General features: G+C 42.9%; 1 protein-coding gene across 5 annotated transcripts in view; it reads right to left on the bottom strand.

Annotated features, from left to right (window-relative positions):
- The window catches only part of LOC149318149 (phospholipid scramblase 1-like), a 32,124-nt gene extending 9,450 nt beyond the window's left edge, over positions 1-22,674 (bottom strand). The window contains exons 1-5 of one of the 5 annotated variants that reach the window (XM_089509091.1): positions 22,558-22,672; positions 10,403-10,435; positions 6,229-6,339; positions 3,186-3,301; positions 1,642-1,684 (exon numbers count right to left, since the gene is read on the bottom strand). In XM_089509091.1, coding sequence (XP_089365217.1) covers positions 1,642-1,684; positions 3,186-3,301; positions 6,229-6,339; positions 10,403-10,409 — 277 coding nt within the window. In that variant the 5' untranslated portion in view covers positions 10,410-10,435; positions 22,558-22,672. Of the gene's footprint in view, positions 1-1,641; positions 1,685-3,185; positions 3,302-6,228; positions 6,340-10,402; positions 10,436-14,445; positions 14,606-22,557 lie in introns of those variants that run through there. The other 4 variants (XM_089509092.1, XM_089509093.1, XM_089509096.1 and 1 more) reach the window with 4 other exon arrangements.
- Positions 22,675-27,223: the final 4,549 nt, after the last annotated feature.

Genomic DNA, 27,223 nt, shown 5'->3' with positions numbered 1-27,223 from the left:
TCAGAAACATGCATTTATCTTTAACATTTTTTTAAAAATGAGCAAATTTTTTCGCGTGTCCTCCATTTTTTATTTAAAAAGTGCCCTCCATTTGAAAATTTTGTCCTACATTTGTCCCGGCTTATTTATTTATTTAATTTTTTAATTTTTTAATTATTTATTTTTTGGCTTCGCCCCCCCCAGTTGTCTGAGGGACAGCAACCCGGGCCCCGGCTCAAAAGGGTTGCCTACCCCTGGGCTACAGGATGGTTGGGCACAGCAAGGAATCGCTGTCTCCCCTCCTCTCTAGATGATAGTCTAACTCCAAAACATCCTCACAATTGCAGTGAAAAGCTCTTACATAAACATCCATAATACTGAAATGTAAAAATTACTCTGTTTTAGTAAGAGAAGAGAAAGGGCATTTCCATTCCAGTCTTGTTTTTGCAGTAATAAGACGGGAATGGACATGCCCTTCCTTCCTTCCTTCCTTCCTTCCTTCCTTCCTTCCTTCCTTCCTTCTCCGCTCCCTCCTTCCCTCCCTCCCCCCCTTTTTTGCAAGGAGAGTTTTGGAGAGAAAGAGAGCTTTACTTGATGTTTGATTTATATTATAGCTATTTATTTGGTGCAAAGCACCAAATACAATTTATTAAGTGCAAAGCATTTACATGAGTAAAACACATAAAGCAGTTAAAATTCAATTAAACTATACATAGAATTAACCATTTAAAACAAACAAAAAAACAGGGGGGAAAAACCAAAATTATACACTACAGTTGGCCCTCCTTATACACAGATTTTTTATACACGGATTCAAGCATCCATGGCTTGAAAATATTCAAAAAAAGTATAGATTTCAAGTATCAAACCTTGATGTTTCCATTTTATATAAGGGGCACCATTTTGCTATGCCATTGTATTTAATGGGACTTGAGCATACACAGATTTTGTTATTCACGGGGGTTCCTGGAACAAAACCCCAGTGGATAATAAGAGTCCACTGTATTAAAATCACTATATCCAGGCCTTATGTCAGGCCAGCACTATAGAGCTGTTAATAATAGAGTAATAATAATAGACTTTCCAGGCCCCAATTGGATGTTGGGTCCCACCCTTCTAACCCCTTATCACTGGATTGGCAAACACAAAACATAACTTAAACAGAGAGATTTTGGACATCCATAATACTGGGTGTGAAAATTACTCTATTCTAGTAAGAGAAGAGAAAGGGCATGTCCATTTCATTCTTAATCTTGCAGTAATAAAAACTCTGTTTACTCCCTCTCTTTTTTTTTCTGTCTGTCTGTCTGTCTGTCTTTTATTTTCTTATCTTTCTCTCCCCCACCCTCTTTTTTTTGCAAGGAGAGTTTCAGAGCGAGATCTTCACTTGACATTTGATTTACTTCACCAATTTATCTGGTTTTAGTGATACTGTTGGGTTTTTTTCTTGTTTTTACTGGTCTACTGATTTATTTATTTATTTATTCTGTTTTACAATTCACTATTTACTGCCTGGAAAGGTAACAGATGGTGTTAATAAGCAAGTATAAATTAATATATACACAGTCAGAAGAATGCCCCAGATTTATTAACCACAGCCCCCAAGTGGGAAATTTCACTGAATGTTCCCCCATTGTTGAAGTATTGTAGCATGATACATACTTTCCATGAGCTCAATCTGCTGCTGAATTGATATCTGATCAATCTGTTACAATTTTTAAAAAAGAGAAAAGCCATAAACATTAAAGCTGAAACACATGGCAGAATAATTACATAACTACAATGTTTTGATGTTCTATGGCTAGCTCTGTTTCTGTGATTTGCATGAAATAGACTACTCAGTCTTTTTATTCCACACTTTTCACTAGATTTAATATTCAGATTCCACAAGATAATAGAAACCAAATTATTTTTACCATCAGGAAATGTGAGTTTTCACTGTACACCTTAAAAATGTGTAAAAGTAGACTAATGTCAAATATCCCCACGTATTACTGTCTGGATTCATTCAGTACACTCATAGTCAAAATGTTTTCTCATTCAAGTCTTTTTTCCGTTGTATCAGCACAATTCCTCAGTGAAAGAATTACATCCCAACAAAATCATGTGCATGCAGCAAAAAAGAATCTGGCATTTGTGTTAAACTGACATCAATACTTATTAGCCATGCATAGCTAAAAGTACCCATCAACCCAGGTGGGACCACTGCTGATGCTTGTCCTGGGCCCTGTTTCCTATTATTATGCTCATTATAATTGTTATTCATTTGGGGTCTGGCTCTCAGAGCAGCACCAGGCAGCTGGATCTGGATACTCTTTGATTTCCCACAATGCTGCCAATCTAATTGCCAATTCTCAGGCATCATCAGTAATTATTAGTCCTGGAGGCCAAACACTGCTCAGAATAGTGCCAATGGAAGAGAGATTCCCCCAGAAGACAGGAGGGTCCACCACAAGACCACTCAACAATTCCTTGCTTCTGGAGCTGACTTTGCAATTTTACATGGAAGGAGAGGGGATATTCTTTAAAATTCCCATTCCACTACTTGCATTCCTCTAGAGGCAAGATTAGAACAAAAGAATTAGTTGCCTCTTTTGAATATGATGAACCATCAAAGAAATCTGTGCCCTTTCCCATTTTCTTCCAATTGTGCTGCCAGGCACCTGCTAAACATATACAGAGATAACTAGTTTTTGTGTCAATTATCAAGTTATTGTGCTTATTATTTATGTCCCTGCTGAGTGATCTACAAACTACAAGTGAGCTTCATAGGCCATTGGTCTTTGGAAATAACCTCTTGAGTACATTTAGTGTCACTTTCCATTGAGTAAGGGTGCATCTACTGTTGAAATAATGCAGACTGACACCACTTTAAGTGTTGTAACCTCTGAAATCTTGGCATTTGTAGCTTTACAAGTCCTTTAGGCTTCTCTGACAAAGAGTGCTGGTGCCTCACAAAACTACAAATCCTGTAGAATTCAACCATGACAGTTAAATAGTGTCAAACTGCATTATTGCTACAGTGTAGAAGCTCCCCGAAGTGAATGAAAGCTTGCTTCCTTTAATAGGGAAAATGGTGTTTTTTTTCCAAAGTTTGGGGGCTTATAGTTAAATTACTTTTAACAGGTGTGTGACAATCTTTGCAGTCTCTTGGCCTTGTTTACTGATCAGAAAAAAGAACAAAATGAAAACAAGAGGTCAATTACCTGACTTAAATATTCCAATCCTGGTGGGCATTTGGGAATTGGAGGTGGTATTGGCATCCAAATTACAGGCCCAGGTGTATTCAACTGATCTTGGACTGTGACAGCCATCTGCTGACCTGGGAAAATTGGGAAAAAATCACTATTCTGGAGGAATATGAAAGATGGAAAGAAAAAAACCACTAACAATCTGAAATTAACAGTCAGAAAAAAATATTTTAATCTGAAAAATTTTGATGACACTTAGTAGTAGTAATTTAAATTCTGGAGAAATCAGTAATTTTATACATTGTTAATTTTATTACTTTTAAAAAAATACCTAGTTACTTTATTTAACTAAACCATTGCACGAATTGGCCAGGTTGCTGTAAACTAATGTGGGACATCTATCCATCTATCTATCTATCTATCTATCTATCTATCTACAGCGCTTGAGCCAAGGAGCTCAAAGTTAAATATATGTTTCTCAGCTCCTATTTTAGACCACAATAATCTTCCAATGGAGGAGATTTTATTAATGAATGTGTCTCATCTGGTTTTTGAATATATATATATATATATATATATATATATATATATATATATTAGCTAAAAGTATCACAGAATCATAGAGTTGGAAGAGTCAACCCCCCTGTCATGCAGGAACTCACAATCAAAGCACCCCTGACAGATGGCCATTCACCCTCTGTTTAAAAACTTTCAAAGAAGGAGACTCCATCAAACTGCAAGGGAGGGGTTGTCAGCATGGGCCAAAATTCCCTCATGTCATCTAGTTCAGATGATGCAGACAAAATGGCTGGAGGCAGGATTGGGCCTGATTGCACAAAACTAGACAAAGATCCAGAGAATCCAGCCTGATCCCAGGGAAAACAGCCAATATGTTAGGGTAATTTACCCCCAGTTTGCCACTGAATTCGTGGAAACTCTGTGGCAAATCTCAGCTGTTTACACACACACACACACACACACACACACACACACACACTGTGCTCCTTACCTTGCTGTGCATCACTCCAACTGAGGAGCCCCCCACCCTCACCCCATAACTGTCTGATGTAGAAATGGGTCACCTGACCAAATGGATGCAACCAGACACCCCATTTCCTCATCAGACACAGAAACAGGGAAGGAGGCTTTTCAGGTGGAGCAACAGTGTGATAAGGTAAGAAGCATGTACCTGTCCTGGGTCAGTGCAGGGACACATGTGTAAACACCTAACTATGACAACACAGGGGCCAACCTGGGTGAGTACCAGGGCCAGGGTAGCACCCTGACCTGTCTCCTGGTCCCAAAATTATTAAAATGCCTACCTTGTAGGTTCAGTCTTGTGTGAATTCTGGAAAAAAGTATGACTCAAGGGGACTCTAATGTCTTATCAGCCTATATGATTATTAAAAGGGGAATATAGAGGCCTCTATCTATATTGCCTGAGTAGGGATGTGGTGACTTAGTGGTTAAGATGTCAATTCTGATGACTGGAAGATCAGAAAGTTGACAGTTCAAGGCCTGGGTGAGCTCCTGTCACTAGTCTCAGTTCCTGCCAACATAGCAGTTTGGAAGTGTGGAAATGCAAGTGCATAGATAGGTACCACTTCAGTGGGAAGGTAATGGCATTTGGTGCAACCAGGGTGGCTACATGACCACCGGAGTCATCTTCGGGCAATGCTGGATATTCATCTTAGTAATGGAGATGAGCACCACCTCCTACAGTTCGTTATGACTAGGCATTCATGTTAAGGGACTAACTTAACCTTTATCTATATTGCCTGACTTTTTCTTTAAGATAAAGGACATTAAGAGGGTGCACAGAGTATTTCCCAGTTACAAATATCAAGCAGCCGAGAGACTGTGTGATATGGTGGTTGGAATGTTAGGCTTGGACTTGGGATAATATGGCTAAAAAGTGCACATTCTTGAAACTGTCACTAGGGTAGAAGCTATACAATAGTATTTTCTGAGCGTCCCAGAAACTGTTTCAGTTTATTTTTTATCCAAGTCAATCCCTGGCATGCTACACTAATGTTTTAGAGCAAATCTGAACTGGACTTCTGAACCATATAGGTTCACCTTCAAACGTATAGTCAAAGAAAGGGATGTTCCAGCAGTGTGTACATGGATGTATCTTCAGTATGATATCCAGTATTGTTTTGGCCACATGGGTTGGAATGAGCTGAAACCCCAGTATTTTTTTAAACCCCCAAGCATGCATACGCATGCTTATCCAGGAAACCTATCTATATCTATATCATCTACATCTGCCAAAAATACAGATTTGAATAGCTTACCAAATGATTAATTTCTAATGTGTCTGTACACATTAGAAATGTGCAGAGGTGTGCACATTATTCCTGTGCACACCTCTGCATAATCTGGTTTTTTATACAGTACAATGCAATTCGCAGAAGACCAATTGACTTCAATGAAACTAACTCTCTCCAGCCTTCTCTCTTCTTTGATAAGGAAAATGAGGGGAGTCTGACAGGAGAAGCAGCAAAGAATATCCACCAAGCCAGCCAGCATGGGCGCATTCCCCCTGGAATGCTCTAACTAGCACTTAATACATCACATCTCCCTAATTGTCCTTGCTGGGGAACATGATTTCCCTGAGGCAAATGTTATGTGGTGATGAATATGTACCTGGTGCAGGATTAATTCCTGGTGCAGGATTAAAGATGTGTCTAAACCAGAACAGTGACCATATATATAAAGACCAAAACAAAATACATACACGTGCGTCAATTCTCCCCAAAACCAAACAGCAGTGTATCATTGAACATCATATGTTAAGACAGAGCTAGAAACAGAGCTGAAAATGCCACTAGATGAGATCTAGATAAATTAGATTTGGGTGATCTTGTATGGACTAACCACTATCTCTCAGCCCAACTTACTGAAGCAAAAGGGGAGGGAGGTCCTTGGAAGAGAGCTAATACAGTAAGGGTAAAAAATAAATAACTAAATAGTTGCATACTGACACTCTGAATATCCTCACTGTATAAACATGGGTTTCTTAAACCAAATCCTACATGCATACCCAACTCCTAACCTGGAATAGCAGATCCAGGCATGTACTGGGGAAATCCATATTGGGCTTGTGCAGCTGGATAACCTGGTCCAGAATATGCTGGAGGTGGTGGTACAGATTTACAGTCTGTTGCTGGAAGAAAGGAGAAACATTCCTGTTTTAATTCTGTGGTGCTTCTATCCCCTATTACTTGTGAGCAGACTGGTAAGAACTGAACTGTCATCAAGCTATCTTCATGAACAGAACTAAAACCAACAGGATAAAACATGTAGATTAAAACTCAGTTGTTAACTTACAATCATTTTGACTTCTGTATTTCAGTCTTTAATAAATAATAATAAAATATTTATTTCTATACCGCTTTTCCTGGGAGATCAAAGCGGTTTCCAAGTTGAAAGGGAATATACATTTTAAACATGTTACAATATAATACAGTCAAGAATACTGTGTCTTCAGGCCAGCCCGTTCTCTCCCTCACAGGCCCAAGGATGACAGTTATGGAGGGAGGGCACTGTCTCTTGAGGCCAGCCCGTTCTCTCCCTCTTAGGCCTAAGGATGACAGTTACGGAGGGAGGGTACTGTCTCTTGAGGCCAGCCCGTTCTCTCCCTCTTAGGCCTAAGGATGACAGTTACGGAGGGAGGGCACTGTCTCTTGAGGCCAGCCCGTTCTCTCCCTCTTAGGCCTAAGGATGACAGTTACGGAGGGAGGGCACTGTCTCTTGAGGCCAGCCCGTTCTCTTCCTCTTAGGCCTAAGGATGACAGTTACAGAGGGAGGGCACTGTCTCTTGAGGCCAGCCTGTTCTCTTCCTCTTAGGCCTAAGGATGACAGTTATGGAGGGAGGGCACTGTCTCTTGAGGCCAGCCCGTTCTCTCCCTCTTAGGCCTAAGGATGACAGTTATGGAGGGAGGGCACTGTCTCTTGAGGCCAACCCGTTCTCTTCCTCTTAGGCCTAAGGATGACAGTTACGGAGGGAGGGCACTGTCTCTTGAGGCCAGCCTGTTCTCTCCCTCTTAGGCCTAAGGATGACAGTTACGGAGGGAGGGCACTGTCTCTTGAGGCCAGCCTGTTCTCTCCCTCTTAGGCCTAAGGATGACAGTTACGGAGGGCGGGCACTGTCTCTTGAGGCCAGCCTGTTCTCTCCCTCTTAGGCCTAAGGATGACAGTTACGGAGGGAGGGCACTGTCTCTTCAGGCCAGCCCGTTCTCTCTCTCACAGGCCCAAGGATGACAGTTACAGAGGGAGGGCACTGTCTCTTGAGGCCAGCCTGTTCTCTCCCTCACAGGCCCAAGGATGACAGTTACGGAGGGAGGGCACTTTGTTATTCATTCTATTAATTAGCATTAAAAGTGGATTAAAAGTGGTTAAAATTTCTACAATTATTTATAACATGTTCAATTTAACAAACTCCCATTTTCACTTTGAAGCATCAAAGTAGTAGGAAACAAAAAAACTTTACAAAATTTCCCCTTTTCAAGCTTACAAATTCAAAATATTTCAACTAGAAGGACTGACTACCTGATATCATAAGGACATGGGCCTTCTTTTCTGTTTTAATACCTTGATATGTGAATATAGTACCTATATATGCTATATAGTACCTATATAGTAACTATATAAAAGTTCATAAGACTAAAAATATTGAGTTGGGCCCAGAACAGACGGGCCTTTGCGGCGCCCTTGTCACATGCGAGGGTTGCCTGGTGGACGGAGCACCCACACGCCCGGCAACCCTCTCATGTCATGGACGTGCTGTAGCTGCAGCACACCCACCAGACAGGGTGCGTAATGGTGACGTTGCACAGTGGTGCTTCCAGACAGGGCAGCGCAGCTACGATGTCACCATGCTGGCTCTGGCGCTTTGTGGCATAGCACCAGCACCGCAAAAAGTAGCCACTTCCGGGTGCTCCTTTTTTGCTCTGCAGCAGCGCCGCACAATTTGGTTGCTGAGGTGCTCCTGCGGAGCAGAGAGAGGCACTGGGGAGGGCCTCTTTTTGGCGCTCTGTACTGCACCTTGGTTAATCAAGTTAGGCCTCTTCCAGACTACTGTAAAAAAATGAGAGCTCTTGTAATAGAAAACCATACTTTTTAGAGGAAATTGTCTCTTTAAGCTGCCTCCAAATCCAAACCGAGGTTTTTGTTGTTAACTTCCCTTGAGTCGATTTTGACCCATGGTGACCCTGCTGATAAGACATCTCCAAGACCCCCTATCCTCCACTGCTCTGCCCAACTCCTGCAAACTCATACTCGTGATCTCTTTAATAGAGTCCATTCATTTCACACGCAGCCTTCCTCTCTTTCTATTTCCTTCTACCTTTCCTAGCATTATTGTTTTTTCCAATGTTTCATGCCTTCTCATGATATGTCCAAAGTACAACAGCCTGAGTTTTGTCATCTTGGCTTCCAGGGAGATTTGTTTTTTTGGCTGTTCATGGAATCCTTAGCACTTTTCTCCAGCACATCTCAAATGAGTTGATTTTCCTCATAATTGTCCAGATCTCACATCCATACATGGTAATAGGGAATACAATGGCTTGTATGATTCTAACGTTTGTGCTTAGTTGTATATCTTTGCATTTTAGAATCTTCTCTACTTCTTTCATATTTGCCCTGCCCATTCTCAATCTTTTTTCTGATTTCCTGGTTGTAGTCTCCATTTCTATCAATGTTTGATCCCAGGTATGAGAATTTTTTTTACTATTTCTACTTCTTTATTGTCAAATTCAAATTTGTGTAGGTTCTCAGTGGTCATTAGTTTTGTTTTCTTTATGTTCAACAATAAGCCTGCCTTTGCACTTTTTCCCTTGATCTTTCTTAGTACTTGTTCCAGGTCTTTGAGGTTTTCTGCTAGTATTATGGTTTCATCTGCATATCTTAGATTGTTGATATTCCTTCCTCCTATTTTCACTCCTTCTTCTTCTGTGTCCAAACCTGCTTTTCTTACAATGTGATTTGCATATAAATTGAACAAGCAGGGTGATAAGATGCAGCCTTGTCTGACTCATTTCCCAATTGGGAACCATTCTGTTTCTCCGTGTTCTGTTCTGACCAGAGTTTAGTTCTGAGTTTAGTTCTAGTATAAGACTGTGGATACCTTAGTGAATCATCATTCAGCTCTCATAAAACTAGGCCTTTCCAGTGAACAGAACAGTGTTTTGAAAATTTTAATGAAATTATATGAAATATCTGTTTTCTTGCCACTCCCTAGACAGCACAGAGGTAGACTGGTCAACGAACAGGGAAAAAAATAAAAAAAATTGTTTAGGTTATCCTTTTCATTTACCATATCCTGATAATGTTTTAGAGTGGGTAGCCCCCAGTCCTTATCATCAATCAGCACAGAAAATATCAGGTGCTAAGCAATGGCCATCGCAATGACAACAGCTCCTATGATCCTTCACACTTGGGAGTTGAAGTCCAGCAATATGTGGAAAGACAGGTGAAACCAAAGTTGAAATGCTGAAGTGAAAAACCTCAATGAGAGTCTCTCTTACTGTGCGCACACATACACACACTGAAGGAGCCTCCAAGTTTTTGCCTCGACTTATCCATGGGTCATGGCAAAATCCATAATTTTGGCCCCAAAACAGCCCTCGACTTATACATGTGGTCAACTTATAGTCTAATACTGTTGTAATCCGCTTGGATTCCTCAAGATTAAGTGGAATATAAATAAATAAATAAATAAATAAATAAATAAATAAAATACTGTAAAAAGCAAACAACTTGCTAATTTTACAGTGCTTATGATCTGCCAATGTTAGATATGGTTCTGATAATATTTCTATTTAGATTTTATTAGCTATTTATAAATTGGAATACATACGTTCAAATTATATATAAATTTTATGCAAATCCTTGTCCTCAAATTTTATTATCCTCAGATTTGGTGATGCATTATTTCTTTTTGGATGATGCACAAATGGCCCTCCACCAATTTAATCCATTTGGATGTGCTGCAATGCATTCTCAGAGATTTCTGTTTATACAGCAAGGAGATATGTGTTACTTTTTTGTCACACATAGAGTTCAGCTCTCTTCTGCTACTTACCATCATTGAGATAAAAGCAGAAACAGACAATATGTATGAGAGCAAACTTTTCACCAGTAAAAATGTGCATTCCAAGTCCAAGAACAGAAAAGAAAGAGAGGAAAAGGAAAAAAGAGACTTAACAGAGAGATAATATTTTACTCACATTCCATTTCCAAGATTTAGAATAAAAATGTTTCTGGAAAAAAAGAGACTAGTTTTACAATATGAATATATTTTCCATACATTGATTTCAGTTTCTTCTTTGGATTCACACTGAAAAAACCAGAATGTTATATTTGCCCAGCCATTATGCAAAGACAATGCACTCCATATTTACTTTCAAAGGATTCTTGGAATTGAAACTGCAGCCTGAATATACTTTTTATGGATTAAGTTCCACTTTTTCTGAAATAAATGTGCAAAGGACTACTCTATCACAGAAAGACACACACATACAACCAATACTGAATGATATAAAACTGCAGATAAAGTTCCAATTTCAGTTCACTTTTTTTGCTCTGCAAATCCTAGCTATGTCTGAGAAGTCAGTTTCCCTGCTCTGGGTTTGGTTCAGCTCCATTGCATTGTCACTCTTTCAGCATTATCAGCTATTCATTTCCATTAAGAACCTGGATGTTTAGGGGCCAAAGGAAACTGTACTTCCGAGAATAGAAATCCAAAGACATTCTGCCTTCTCATAGTGCAGCACAAATGTTTGCAGTGTGCAGCACTTGGCAGCACATACTGTAGATAGAGTCATACCGACTACTCTGAGGAACTCAGCCGTTTTAAAAAGATTAAGTTTTTTAAAACAGTGGTTCAACTCTTACTTTGTACAGCTTGCTCATTTAGCTCTCCACTCCACTTGGAATAGCACTCTATGTGGTATCAAAATGCTCTGCATTCCAAATAACCACCAATATTTTTCAACTTTATTATTATTGTTCAGTTTTATATTTGTTCTTAAACTGCCTTGAAGGAGGAGCATTTTTCACAAAAGATCTTAGGCTCAATATTTTGTATCTCATTACTTGCGGCGGGGGGGGGGGGGGGGAGAGTTTGGTGCCAAAAAGGCAATAAAATAGTAATACAAAAACACTCCCAACCTCTCTAGGAGGAACTACCACTGAAAAGGCAGAAGTTTATCAAACGGAGATTTTTGGAGCTTTTGCAGGTCAGTTCTGACGTGACTGCGCTTTCAACGATGCGCATTCATGTTGTAACATGAATGTTTTTCAGACGCCATTCCTTTCTATGGGAGCTCCTTGCGAGGTGCTTCCACAGTGATTCCAAAGTGACCCCTCATTTTGGTAAAACAAAAAAAATGACTTCACAAAATTCGCTTCCAGGCTCACTTCGATTGCACTGCAAATTGGTCTGGTGTAGAAAACCACTCGGATGTCACCCCTCTTGGCCCCCTGTGTCCTGCTCCATCATTCCCCTCCTCCTCCTTCATGCCATCTAGCCCCCCTGCAACCCATCCCATCATTCCCATCATCCCCTGCCTTCTCCTGCATCCCAATCCTGGCCCCAGGGACCCCCAGTGAGCTATCCCATCATCCCCTGCCTTCTCCTGCATCCTGATCCTGGCCCCAGGGACCCCCAGCAAGCTATCCCATCATCCCCTGCCTTCTCCTGCATCCCAATCCTGGCCCGAGCAACCCACAGCAACCTAGCCCATCATCCCCTGCCTTCTCCTGCATCCCAATCCTGGCCCCAGGGACTCCCAGCGAGCTATCCCATCATCCTCTGCCTTCTCCTGCATCCTGATCCTGGCCCCAATGACCCCCAGCAACCTATCCCATCATCCCCTGCCTTCTCCTGCATCCAAATCCTGTCCCCAGCGACCCACAGAGACCTATCCCATCGTCCCCTGCCTTCTCCTGCATCCCTATCCTGGCTCCAGTAACCCCCTGCCATCCATCCCATCATCCCCCGATTGCTCCTGCATCCCCATCTCACCCTCTCTGCCAAACTGCCATCTATCCCATCATCCCCTGACTGCTTCTCCACCCCGATGAAGGATGACAGCTAAGGAGGGGGCAGGGAAGTAGGACAGCGTCCAGCACCCCACTGAGCATGCCTAAGGGTGACGATTCGAATCGTTGAACCCTCTGGTGTGGTAATACAATGTACGCTCACTCCCCTTTGCTTGAATCCGCATCACATGGCTTGCTTGGAATAGAACTGACTTCGCTTCCCCCTCAATTCGGAAAAACAATGGAAAGGCAACCAGATGTGGTAAAACATCATTTTTTAACGTGAATTTGCATTGCTAGACAGGAGTGACTCTGGATCTGGAAGCCAGAAGCTAAGAGGCCAGAAGCTACGCCAAAGCTGCACTCCAGTCCTTAGAACTGGAGCATGGCTTTGGTGAAGATTCCAGCTTCTTAGGATGCATGCATCATTTAAATAGCATACTTCCAAAGTGACCCAAAGCAGCGTTATTTGGACCAGTCTGTTCGGGCCCTATGTGACAATATGTCTACATACCTTGGACATCTTATTTTGGCAACAAATCAATGTTTTCAAATTATATTTCTATTTGAAGTACGACTTTTGTGCTGCACACTGTTGTTATAAGCTAGTAAAAGGGAAACATGAATAATAGGATTTGTTCTCTGTATGGAAGATTACAGCAGTGTCAGCTGAGAGACCAAAGGTCTCCTTATCTGTACCATTGACATTTTCACCATGAAGTATTGAGCAACATCTATTAAAATTCTATCTCCTAGAGAAATATTAAAGAGATAAAGGGTGCCGATTCGAATCGTTGAACCCTCTGGTGTGGTAATACAATGTGCACTCACTCCCCTTTGCTTGAATCTGCATCACATGACTTGCTTGGAATAGAACTGACTTCGCTTCCCCCTCAATTCAGAAGGACAATGGAAAGGCAACCAGGTGTGGTAAAACATTACTTTTTAACCTGAATTCGCATTGCTAGACAGAAGTGACTCTGGATCTTGTGTGAAAAAACATCACACTTTGCATTGCTAGAACAGGAGTGACTGCAGATCTGAGCTGCAAACCCCCCCATGTGTGATAAGGTCCGCTGTTTCTTTGATAACCACCCACATCATCTTACATTGTAGACTCAAAGATATTAAGCCAGGGTGAAAAGTAAGGGCCCAAACAGACAGGCCAAAATAAAGCTGCTTCGGGTCACTTTGGAGGTATGCTGTTTAAATGACACACGCATCTTAAGAGGCCAGAAGCTACGCCAAAGCTGCACTCCAGTCCTTAGAACTGGAGCATGGCTTTGGTGAAGCTTCCAGCTTCTTAGGATGCATGCATCATTTAAATAGCATACTTCCAAAGTGACCCAAAGCAGCTTTATTTGGACTAGTCTGTTCGGGCCCTATGTGACATTATGTCTACATACCTTGGACATCTTATTTTGGCAACAAATCAATGTTTTTTAATTATATTTCTATCTGAAGTACAACATTTGTGCTGCACACTGTTGTTATAAACTAGTAAGAGGGAAACATGGATAATAGGATTTGTTCTTTGTATGGAAGATTACAGCAGTGTCAGCTGAGAGACTAAAGGTCTCCTTATCTGTACCATTGACGTTTTCACCATGAAGTATTGAACAACATCTATTAAAATTCTATCTCCTAGAGAAATATTAAAGAGATAGATTTTTCTTTCTCCAAGTTCCATTCTGTGGTGCTTTACTGACCATTACTTAATATGCTTACCATTTCATTTATACAGTATGGTATTACATTTAGATGTATTTAACTTCTGTATTTCAAATATAATTGTATACTGTTTAAATAAAATATTTTAAGTGTATTTTAAAATTGTATTAGTAAGTTTTTAACTAACTGTATCTGGGATTCTACCTTGGGTCCCACTCTGGTAGAAAGGCAACATGTTAAATACATAAATCAGTATTTTGTTTGCTTGTTTCTTTCACAGTGAATTAGCAAGATACTGCTGTTGGATGATCAAAATAAGAGAATGCTCAACCAGCAAGATTCAAAACTTGGAAACATCTATCTATGGGAAGCAAGGCAGTTCACAACATAGTCTGGATCTCATTTTGAGAGAAAGGTGGAGTATAAGTGCAATAAATAATGAAATAGACACAGCACGTACCTCAATAGGAAACTTCTCTGATAGTGATTACATATTAAAAAGCCTGCTTGAACAAAAACAACTTTGCATGCCAGTAACAGCATGAAGGGGACCAACCTGGCATCTTCTAGAACGCCATTCCTGAGCGGCAAGACAGAAAGCGAGCCTGTGGTTGTGGCAGGGCAGAAAGAAGGCCTTCCTCTGCTGATCTTAAAGCTCTGGTAGGTTTCTATGGGGAGATATGGTCCTTCATATATTCTAGACCCAAGCCGTTCTCAAAACCAACACTTTGAATTCTGCCCAGAAATGGACTAGTAGCCAGTGCAGCTGTTTGAGCAGAGGAGTCACATGATCCCTGTAACCAGCACCAGTCAACAGCCTGGCCACAGCATTTTGCACCTGCTCAAGTTTCCAAACAGTTTCCAAAGGCAGCCATGCAGAGTGCATCACACTAATGCAAGGGATGTAATCAAGGCATGTCATTATAGCCAATGTGAAATCTAATTTTTCAAGGAATTAGAGGTTGCAACTAGCACACAACTCCTGGCCTAGCTGCAACCTTGCTGCAGTGCGGCATTCACTATTCCCCTTACCATTTCAGCCAATCCCCCTCTAGCTGCTATCAGAAGCCAGAATGGGCAATGATCCATATATGTAATGGCTCTCACTTCTCCAAGGATCCTGTCCACATCCTCAGGCTGCACAAATTGAAATATATCCAGTAATAACAGAACAAGCAGGCACCAATATTACACCTACTGGGCCTGTCTCAAATACAGCATCCAAGTCAGAACAGATCCAAGTGATATTTTCTGCCAAGTGTCTTGCAAATTCCTTACAGCAGGCTGTCGAGTGGTCTATGTTCTCTTCTTGGGAGCCAGAGTGTAACAGGCCCCTGATCACTTGAGACAGCTCTGCTGGGGGCAAAGAAGTATAATTTCTTTGCTGCCATCACTGCCATAGCACAGGCCTTGCAATGAGTTCTTGACCGTGGTCAGTTGAACTTGCTCCAAGTCTGCCAACATCATTCCACTCTCCTTGTTTTATTGCCACCAGCTTCCTAGTGAACCAGTGGGGTTGCTTGGCACAATCTAGACTTCCAGTCTACATAGGGGTGGTTCCCACTGGTTGATACGCCGGGATTCAAATTGAATCCAAGGTGAGGCGTTCCTATTGGAAACCGAATTAACTCTAGATCAGTTCTAGAGTAACCCGCAATCGTTCCCACATAAAATCGATTCGTAAAGCGGTTTATTATTTAATCCGTGTTATTGTCATTTAACACGGGTTAAAAAAATAGAAGGGTCAAACCTACATTTTTTCCTTGAATCGGGATAGGAACCGGAGCATTTAAATAGGAACGACAGCCTTTGAAATTGGGTTAGCTGGATGGGAGGAGCGGAACGCGATGGGATGGCTTGGGGGGGAGTCGCCCTTTCTGTCCCCATCCGTCGTGGCTGTCACCATTTTTGCTTCCCTCGCCCCTTTGTCCGCTGTGGTCTTTCAATAAGAGATAAGGATTTTTTTTTTTAATTTTAATGGTTTACAGGCGCTTAATCTCTTCAGCGCTTTAAGGGCCTGAAGTCCCAGCTGCTCAAGTGCCTGCATCTGCCAAAGGACTACAAGGCTTCCCCCAGTGGATTGCAACCTCCCCTCTGTGTGGGGAGAGCCCATTTCTAACGGAGGAGAAGCAGGAAGGGAAGCCTCCTCTCAAAGAGGCATTCCCTGCCTGCTTGGGCTCTGATCTCGCCCAGGCAAGGAAGGGCTCTGATCGATGGGGGGGGGGGGATAGAGCCTTTCTCCCTCTCTTTCTCAAACGGAATCTGCCTTCTCCTCCAACCCTGGAAAGAGAATCTTTGGGAAGAGTGCTCCCTCCCTGCTTTTCCAGCAGCCTCCTTCATTGATCTCTGAGCTCTCTGAAGGGATTCTCCCTGGCTGTCTTGGGAGACATGAAGAGGGGATGCTGTCCTGCAAAACCCATCCCCATAGTTTCTCTGGAAACAGCTTGGGCTCCCCAAATTTGCTTTGCCAGAACCCTCTCCCATTGATCTCTGGGCTCTCTGAAGGGATTCTCCCTGGCTGTCTTGGGAGACATGAAGAGGGGATGCTGTCCTGCAAAACCCATCCCCATAGTTTCTCTGGAAACAGCTTGGGCTCCCCAAATTTGCTTTGCCAGAAGCCTCCCCCAGCCTGGGGTCTTTCTTCCAAGGCAGCAAAAGTGCTTTGGGCAGTTTTCTCTCCCTCAACCATCCTTCCCCACGAATAATTGCAGGACTCATAGGCACTTTAAGCGCCTCCTCATTGGTTCTTTTATAACAAACCGCGAAATTTAAAAGTGACGTTATGATGACGTTATGATGACAGCCCCAAAATGGTGAGTGAGAACGAAATAAGGCTAAAACTGATTTATATATACACCGTTTTATTTGAATAGGAACGAAAGCGGATCACTTAAAGCGAATCGATTGGTAAATGAGAACGAAGGGAAAAAAGCGATTCGGAACGCGGGATAAGACCAGGGTTATTTTGAATCGATTTAACTGATACTGGTGTATTTTAAAGCGTTGTAAATCGCAAGTGGGAACCACCCCATAAAATTACTACTCGTGACCAAAGAAATCTGATTTTTAAAAACAAACAAACAAATAAATAAATAAACAAACCATGTGGAGGAAGAACCGGGGCGGACCTTTTAATCTAATCTGTATATTCAGCATGTTATCTGACAGGAATCATACATAACTGGTGCATCTCCATGTAATCACAACTGCTACTTATTCAGTGAGTTCCAATGGCACATAAGCCCCTTCATGCCTTTATTTGCCTAATAACATAAGAGCTATGCTTGATCAGACCAAAGGCCTATCTAATGCAACATTCTACTAGTCAGTTGCCCAGGGAAGCCTGCCAGCAAATCCTGAACACAACTGGACTCTCCATTTTGCACTTTGTGACAGCTAATACATAGAAACATGCCATTTCTGAAATTGAAGGTGACAGATAGGCATCCTGACTAGTAGACACTAATTGCCCTATTCTCCATGAATTTATCCAATTCTTTAAAGCCACCGAAGTCAGCACCACTACATCTTGTGGCAATGAATCCGTGGCTTAACTATATGTTTTTATCTCCTGCAATCCTGCCTGCAGGTATGGCCTCTTTTCAGGTGTCATATCAAATGCATGGACTACTACTACTACTACTATTGTTCACTCTGGCTTCAGACCTGGCTATGGAAAAGAGACAGCCTTGGTTGCCTTGGTGGATGACCTACACAGGGAACTGGACAGAAAGTGTGTGTCCCAGTTAGTTCTGCTGGACCTCTCAGTGGCTTTTGATACCATTGACCATGGTATCCTTCTGGGTCACCTTGCTGGTAAGGGACTTGGAGGTACTGTTTTATAGTGGCTCTGTTCCTTCTTAGAGGGATGAACTCAGAAGGTGGTGCTGGGGGACTCCTGCTTGATCTCCTGGCCAATGACCTGCGGGGTCCCTCAAGGTTCTGTGTTGTCCCCTATTTAACATACACATGAAACCACTGGGAGAGGTCATCAGGAGTTTTGAGTTGAGGTGCCATCAGTATGAGGATGATACCCAACTCTACTGCTCCTTTCCACCTTAATCCAAGGAGGCTGTCCTGATTCTAAACCAGTATCTGTCATCAGTAATGGACTGGATGAGGGCAAACAGATTGAAACTTAATCCAGACAAGACAGAAGTGCTCTTGGTCACTCGGAAGGCAGATCAGGAATCCAGCCTGTGTTAGATGGGGTTACACTCCCCATGAAGACGCAGGTTCATAGTTTGGAGGTCTTCCTGGACTCAACTTTGAACCTGGAGACCCAGGTCTCTGCAGTGAGCAGGAGTGCTTTTGCACATATAAAACTTGAGTGCCAACTGTTCCCGTTCCTTGATATGCCTGATCTGACTACGGTATTATATAATAATAAATAATAATAAATGTTTTATTTGTATACCGCCCTTCCGTGAGATCAGGGCGGTTCACAACAGTTAAAAATACATAAAATTCCAAAAACAGTATTAAAATTACAATACAAAAAATAAAATAACAACAAATGCCCCCGGGTTAGCCAACCATTGCCTGTGCGGCCTTTACGGTGGGGGGTCTATAAGGACTTAATCGGGGAATGCGATTTTAAACAGGTGAGTCTTCAACTCCCGCTTGAATTGGGCCAGGGAGGTAACTGAGCGGAGCTCTATGGGCAGCGTGTTCCAAAGGGCCGGGGCGGCGATGGAGAAAGACCTCCTAGAAGTGGAGGATAACCTCGCCCCGGGAACCCTAAGGAGTTGCTGCCCAGATGTTCTGAGGGTGCGAGGCGGAATGTATGGGGAGAGGCGGTCCTTCAGGTATCCTGGGCCCAAGCCATTTAGGACTTTATAGGTCATTACCAGCACCTTGTATTGCGCCCGGAAGCGAATGGGCAGCCAATGGAGGTTTTTTAAAACCGGTGTTATGTGGCTGGCCCTGGACGTGCCAGTGACCAGCCTTGCAGCCATGTTCTGCACCAATTGAAGCTTCCGGGTTTGGTACAAGGGCTGTCCCATGTAGAGTCCATTGCAGAAATCCAATCTCGAGGTTACCAGGGCATGTACCACAGTTTCAAGGTCCCTCTGGGCCAGGTATGGGCGCAGCTGGCAAAGAAGCCGAAGCTGATAGCAGGTGCTCTTGACCGTCGCATTCACCTGAGCAGTCAGGTGAAGGGACGAGTCAAGAAGCACCCCCAGACTGCGCACGGAGTCCTTCACAGGGAGCGTGACCCCGTTCAGGACATGCCTTGGTTACATCCCATTTGGACTACTGTAATGCTCTCTTATTGGGGCTGCCTTTGAAGACTGGTTGGGAACTGGTCCAAAGAGCTGCAGCTAGGCTGTTAACTGGGGCAGGTTACATAGACCACATGATGTCCCTGTTGAAACATCTCCATTAGTTGACAGTTTGTTTCCAGGCATAATTCAAAGTGCTGGTTATGACCTATAAAGCCCCATATGGTTCAGGTCCAGGCTATCTGGAAGACTGTATCTCTCTTTATGAACTGGCCTGGGCTCTGTGATCCTCAGGAGAGGCCCTTCTCTCAGTCCTACCACCATCACAAGCATGGCTGGTGGGGACATGAGAGAGGGTCTTTTCTGTGGCTGCCCCTAGACTCTGGAACTCCCTGCCCATGAATACCAGAATGTTCTAATAGAAGCTGCAGCTAGAATAAGGTTGCAGAGGCAGCTATGTGGACAAGCCTTAAGAATGTAGCTGTCAATACTCACTTGGAAGCAAGCACCAATTGTATATGTGATAGGCTGGGGAAGCTGTGGTCTTTCAGAATCCTTGTTTTGATTCTTATTATTCATCGATATTTGGAGGGTCACAGATCCTACACTGCTCTGATGTGTAAGATAAAGTTGTAGTACATGTCTTATTGAAAGTTGGACAGAATGTTCCTTATGGCCTCTTGCAACTTTATGATTCTATACCCTACTAAGGTCTAGGCTATCTGGTAGACCATATCTCTGCATGAATCTGCCTGGGCCTTGAGATCATCAGAAGAGACCCTTCTCTCAGTCCCACCACGGTGGCAAGCATGGCTGGTGGGGACACAAGAGAGGCCCTTCTCAGTGGCTGCTCCTTAATCCTGGAGATCCTTTCCCTGAAACCAGAATCCCACCTCCCTGCTGTCCTTCTGTTGGCAGGCAGAACCCTTTTTATTCGAACAGGCTTTTTAAAAAGAAAGGGCTAGTTTTAATCTGAATTGTTTATCATTGCTTTTTATTTTTCTGATTGCATTTTTTCTAAGTGTAGATTTAAATCATTTTAAAATTTTGAATGGTTAAATTCCATTTTAATGTTCACTTTTTATATGTTTTTACCTGCCTTCTTTTTACATTGAATTTTTACATTGAGTCTTGATTTTGGGATACAAATATAATAATGGTGGTGATGGTGGTGGTTATGTTGATGATAGATTAGGTCTTCCTGTCAGGAAAAAAAGAAGTTGCTCACCTGTGATTTCAGAGTGGATAGAAAAGACACGATCCACTGCTGTTTGCATCCTGCTTGCCAAAAACCTTCAGCTCTCATACAGTTCCCGCCAGAGAGGTGGATTTCAGCCCTGTGATATTTCTTAACCAAGTTTATATTTTACTGCGTTAGATCAAGTTTATATAATTGAGTTTACATTTTATTGTCCTCCCCACATGGTCAAGAAGGGGAAAGGGCCTGTACCTGCACTGAGCTCTCTTCAAACCAACTAAACCACAAAAACAACATCAGAGGCAAAATGTAGGCCTGAGCGTCTAACATCCTCACGTTTCTTCTCCTGTATGGTTTTTTTAAAAACATATTTTGTCTGATGAAAAAGCCAGTGCAGTTTCAAAAGCTTGCATGATGTACAGTATGTTGTGCATTTTGGTTGGTATCACTCTTTGGTGGATTTTGTTGTGTTCTTGTATAATCAAATCATTCGTTGTAAATACAGTATGCCCGTGTCATATGCGGGCGTGCCTTACGTGACTTCCAGCATACGCTGGAAGCCATGCCAGAAGGAGTAGCGCTGCACACCGGAAAAGGTAATGGGCTGTGTGTTGGCTGCTGCTGCAAGCACATTCAAGTAGCTTGAGCATCCACGTTTTTCCTTTACGCTGGGGTGTGTGTCCGGAATGGAACCCACCCCCCCACCCCCCGTAAGGGAAGGGACGACTGTATTAACTCAGAAGTGAAAAACTCCACAGCATGAAACCATGGAGCTTGTGGTCAATGAAGCCGAAACCAACTAACTGCAAGAGAGAAGCTGGGAGCATAAACTTTCAGAGACTGCATGCACCTGAGGCTCAAGTCTAACCAAGATCATGCTACCAATTTCTCACTTTCACTTAGGTTGCATCTGCACTGCCGAGTCATGGGAGAGAGAGAAGCAAGCTTTCTGTTTGTGTGTGTGTGCGTGCGTGCCCCTACTGTTATTTTAAGAGCCTGGCTGAAGCATTAAAGGCTGCATCCCAATAAAGCAGCAAAGAACCATGGGAAATCTGTCAACAAGCAAAACAAACAAACAAACAAACCAGAAAAAATCCTGCAAATAGCTTTCACACTAAGTTAATCGAGCAAAGAAAGTGAATTCGTGAATGAAATGGAAATGAAAACATGTTATTTTCATGAAAATGACTATTCCCTGATTCATGTCAATTTCTGTTTGGATTCCAAGCAGTTTGTGTCTAGTCTGAAAAACCAATTGCGCAATTGTGCCCAATACACTGGACAACTGCACGTTCTGACCAGTTTCAACTTCCAGTTTTCCCTGTGTGATAAACTCCTATGTTTTAACTGTATTTTTAAAATATTGTGAAGCTGCTCTGATTCCCAGTTCTAGGAAAAGAGCAGGATACAAATAATAATAATAATAATAATAATAATAATAATGTGAAGTCGAATGCTTTCATGGCTGGCATCTATAGTTTTTGGTGGGTTTTTCGGGCTATGTGGCCATGTTCCAGAAGAGTTTGTGTCTGACGTTTCGCCAGCATCTATGGCTGGCATCTTCAGAGAAATAATAATAATTATTATTTCTGCAGCATAGATGCAGCCTTAGTAGTCTCAAAGGTGCTACAGCTGCAAGATCCCTTTCCTGATTTTCTAGACTAAGACTGCTTCCACAGTGCAGACATAATCCAGTTTGACACCACTGTAACTGCCATGGCTCAGTCTTATGGAATTCTGAGGTTTGTGAGACATTCATTTAGCCTTCTTTGGCTGGTGCCATAGCAAACGACAACTCCCAGAATCCCATAGCATGCAGCCATTGCGGTTAAAGCAGTGCTGAACTGGATTTGTTCTGCAGTGCGGATGCAGCCTGAGACGGCGATGTCTTTGAATACTTGCTAGAAAGTTACTCAGGAACGAAAATGCCTTGGGTTGTTGGGGATCCTAGAAGCTGTCCGCACTGCAGAAACGATCCGGGTTGATACCACTTTAACTGCCCTGGCTGCGTGCGATGGCATTCTGGGAGCTGTCGTTTTGCGAGCTATTTAGCCACCTTGATCAGAGAGCTCTGGTCTCTGATCTGGTCCGCAACAAACATAACCCATCCAGCATTCCATTAAGTGATAGTGAAAGTTAAAGTGGGGTTAGATCGGATTACTTCTGTAATGCGGATGCAGCCCCAAAGTTGCTCTGGCGGGTTCCCTTTGTCTCCTTTTCCCCCAGGGTAGGAACTCAATAATACCTGTGGCTTTGACTTGGCGATCTGGACGAGTCACTCTCTCTCAACCCAATGGTGGGAGGCAAGGAATCTGGAGCCTCTGGCTTGAAGAGGAGGCAGGCGAGGAGGAGCAAGAAGTAAACAACCAGCGGATGTGGGTGGAGGAAAGGCAACACAGGGGCCAGAGGGAGAGAAAGGCAGGCTGGGCTGATCCCTTACTGGGTTATCTGCAGATCCAGCCGTTCCTGCATCGGACGTGAGCGGATCCTGCCTGGAAGTCCTGCCTCCGATCCAGAAAAGAAACTCTGCCCACGCTCAGGAACACCCCTCTGGGCAGAATTCAAAGGCACGGCTGTGCTAGGATCCCCCAAGAGATCCCGGCCGTGCCTGATCAGTATGTAAAGAGATCTTGAAGCCCCTTTGAGACTGAAAACACACTTAATTCCCAGAATTCCCTAGCTTTCAGCCAGGGCAGTGGTCTCAAACTGGCTTCTTTCTGCAGTGTAACTGATGAAAGAGAGAAGTTGGCAGCAGGAGCTTTCCTAGATTTCAGTCTTCTTGTTGGTCGAGCTTGGTGTTTTTGGACCACAACTCCCAGAGGCCCCTGCCAGCTGGGTCAACAGTCAGGGATTCTGGGGGCTGAAGTCCAAAACATCTGGAGGACCAACGTTTGGGGATCGCTTAAAAACAGTATGCCAAGGGACCGCGTATCACCTCTGAGGCTAACTGCAAGAGAGAAGTTGATAGCATGTGCTTTTGGTAGACTTGAGCCTACTTCCTCAGATGCATGTTCAAGTCTGCCAAAGCGCATGCTGCCACCTTTTCTATTTCAGTTAGCCTCAGAGATCCAAGATCCTGGTACAAGATCCACTGGCTCATTGGAATTGTGAGTTATTCCTTCATTTGTAGACTGGGTTCCCTGGATCTAAGAACATTTTTAATATGCTGATTTGTTGTTTGTTGTTGTCTGCCTGCAAGTTGTTTCTGACTTACAGCAGACCTATTTCTTGGCAAGGTTTGTTTGGAGGACATTCGCTATTGCCTTCTCCAGAAGTTGAGAGAGTGTGACTTGGCCATGGTCACCCAGCGGGGTTTCATGGCCAAGCTGGGAACTGAACCCAGGTCAGTGTCCAACATTCAAACGGTTACGCCTCATTGTTGTGTGCCTTCACACTGGATAGGGAAGATCTGTTCAATACAAGAACTTTGTATTTTATTGTTTCACAGTATTTGATAGATGTGTTATTGCTATTAGCCTCCTTGAGCACCTTTTGGTGAAAAGGCAGAATAGGAAAGTAAACTGGGTGGATTGGAGGTAGGGGAGATCAGGTTTGAAAACAGGCACAAGAGGCTCAATAAATGTAAACTTTGCCATAAATTCAGGCTGCAGTCCTACACTGTGGCCAGTTACTGCAGTGTAAAGCCCACTGAACTCAAAGGTGGGAGTTGTTAACACTTTAAGAGACAAAGGACGGAATACAAGAATTGATGAGAATTGTGTTTCCCATGGAAACACATACTGTTTTGTAGATGGGTGGGTGCTGTATGGCCCTGGGGCTCTCAAGCATCACTTTTCCCTTCCCCATTTTTTTTTTTTTTTGGGGGGGGGGGCAAAACCACATTTTTAAAGCTAAATATGTGGGATTGGTGTTGCTTCCAAATACTGTTTCAGGATAAGACAGTAAAACAGGTTAAAGTCTAAAACTGACTGGAAGTGACCAGAACATCACTTCCAGTTCCCCCAAATGATAATCTGCATGTGGTTGGAAAGGAACTGAAAATGCACATCTGGACCCACTGCACATCTTCATCCCTGGATGGACAGGAACAATGGTAAAGAAATTCCCCAGCTAGACAATTTCCATGCTGGTACCTCACAAGCATTATGAAATAACAAGAATTTCTGAACAATCTAGAATGCAAAGCTTTGCAGGGGTGTTGTTTTCATTAATGTCAACAATTTTCACAATCAAGTATCATGTAAAGTTTAAAACACAAGGAAGGCCAATCTATTCTGGCTCTGAAATACCTGTCTCGTAACTGCTTGCTAGACATGTACAGTGTAACGTCAGCGCACTGAATGGGTGATTCAATTCCCTGCAAAGGTCAGTGGTTCTCAGCCACTTTGCCCTCCAGTTGTTTGAGATGACTCCCTAGAAACCCCAGCCAACATGGCCAATGGCCAAGGATTCTGGGAGCTGACATCTAAAATGAACTCTTCCTCTCCCTTAGGTTCTCCTAGGGCCTATTCACACTATGGACGTTATCAGACAAGGGAAATTGGAAGTATAATCCAATGGCAATCCGAATGCAACCATGGGGTTTCACGTTATTGCATGATAGACTACCACATGCAATTTCGGGCAATGGGAAGTCAGTCCGAACGCAATCATGGAGTTTCATGTTATTACATGAGAGATGATCACACAATTTTGGGCAATGGCATGCTATTTTTGGGCAATGGGAAGCCAGTTTGAACACAGTTCAAATTCATGTAAATTTGCTGCACTAGCGAATTCATGTGAATGCGTTCTGGCCCCACTTTCTTTTTATTCAAAATTAAGAGAAAATCCTCCCATGTGATAACCTCCTATGCAGTTATAGTGCTATAAATCCACTTTAATGCTGAGATTCCATTCTATGGAACCCTGGGATTTACAGATTAGAATTTTCAGCCAAAGGGTTCTAGTGCCACACCAAACTATGAAACCTGGGATCCTACAGGATGGTGTCATAAAAGTTAAATTGGAATAAATATACAGTGATCCCTTGGCATCTGCTGGGGTTTGGTTCCAGGACCATTAATGGATACCAAATTCCATAGATGCTCAGGTCCCATTAGATACTTCTTCTTGGCTTTACTTCGCGAACGAAGATTCAGGAAGGCTTTGTACAAGCGCATTGATGACGTTGGATGTATCCTTCGAGCCTGTGCAATGGATTTTTTCTGATGGAGTGCAGCATGCACAGAACTGGCCTCACTCTTTCAACCAGATGTTCGACTGCTGAGGCCTTGACAAGCATGGATGGTGGCAGCGAGGTCCTTGGGTCGTAGGTTTGATTAGAGTTTCCTTCTCTTAGATGGTTGACCTTACAGGGTTAGACGAGCACCATCTGCCCGGGTTTGGGATTAGAGTTTTCCTTCTCCTAGGATGGTTGCCGTAAGGCTAGAGAGCCCATCCTGCCCTTTGGCGCTCTTGGTCAGACCCTTCAGTTGTGACCTGTCTGGCATGAGAGGCCCTGCTGGTGGCTATTTTACCACCCCCAGCATAGCTCACAACATCATTAGGGTACACAAGCCTCTCCCCCACATAGTCAGAGCATAGCTGGAAGGGAATAGGAGGCCGGAAGATGACAGTTAAGGAGGGAGGAGCCTCTTTCTTCAGGCTAGCCCTGGTGGAGCTGGGTCTGCTTGATCACTCCCTCTCAGGCTGGCAGATGACATTAGATACAATGACATAGTAAAATGGTAAAATCCCTTATATAAAATGGCAAAATCAAGGCTTGCTCTTTGGAATTTGTACATATTTTTAAAAATATTTTCAAGCTGTGTATGGTTGAATCCTTGGATAAGGAATCCATGGAGGGGGCGGGGGGGGGGGGACAACTGTAGCTCCATAGTTGCATAGGGTGAAGTTAGTGGTATAGTTCCAAAGTTCTGTGCACAGTCATTTGACTAATGAGCAAATACATGGTTGGATCCAGGTTACCTCCCTTACAATCCACGCTGTACACTGAAGTCCTCTGGGAATTGTTTTCTCCAACCAGTCAGGACTAGACTGGCAACGGTTTCCCAGAGAACATTTTCATCTGCTGCCCCCAGGCTATAGAATGATCTGCCAGGAGAGATACAACAGCTGAAAATGCTGACTGCATTTAAAACAGCATTAAAAACATATTGAGTCAGTTTTAGATCGTGATTGTTTAAATCTGCATATGAACTCTTATAAATTCACTGCATATGAACTCTTATGATTTTATAGTGTTATATTTTAACGGTGTGTTTATGTGTTCTTAATTACGTTTTATATTTTAACATGTCCTACCCCACCTTGAGCCTCAAGGAGAGGCAGGAAAGAAACAAAAATTACTATGATTATGATTATTAGAGTAAAGAACACTTGGCAACTGTATTTGGGAACCTCCAAATATTGTTAATCTGCAACCTCCAACATTTGTCACTACTGACTATGCTGGCTAGGAAAAGAATCCACAGGTGCAATCTTTGGTGATGCCTGCTGCATATCTGTTCTTTTCAGGATGTTATACAATCAGGTGTCCTGTACCTCTTTGCACAACATGCCGTGCCTATATATGCAACAGCAACTAGGACGCTCACAAGCAAAACTCTATCCCCTTTCCCATCATTCAGTTGTGGCCATGTGCCTGGCTAACCCTTGCATATCAGAAGAAAGAGCAACCTTACAAGATGTTGCACACTTGACTTGGGAAGGAGAGGAGGCATGGGGGTACACCCTTTCCTATCCCTGCTCCAGCTCACCATGGTGGAGAAGGCCTGTGCTCCAACAGCTTGCTTACTGGAACAATGAACTGCAGTTTGCCAGTATATGGAGAGCCACATAATTCCCACCCCTTAATTAGAGGCTTATTTGAATATTTGTACACCCCTCTTTTCCCATTTCATCTTAAAAAGAATCAAACAGAAAACTTCAGCCTCAAAATTAGCTTA

Source organism: Sceloporus occidentalis, unplaced genomic scaffold (genome assembly GCF_023333645.1).
Source record: "Sceloporus occidentalis isolate IW3139 unplaced genomic scaffold, rSceOcc1.0.p SCAF_2, whole genome shotgun sequence".
NCBI classification, from domain to species: Eukaryota; Metazoa; Chordata; class Lepidosauria; order Squamata; family Phrynosomatidae; genus Sceloporus; species Sceloporus occidentalis.
Note: the sequence above shows the minus strand (reverse complement) of the source record. Positions and strands in the feature narration are given on the sequence as shown.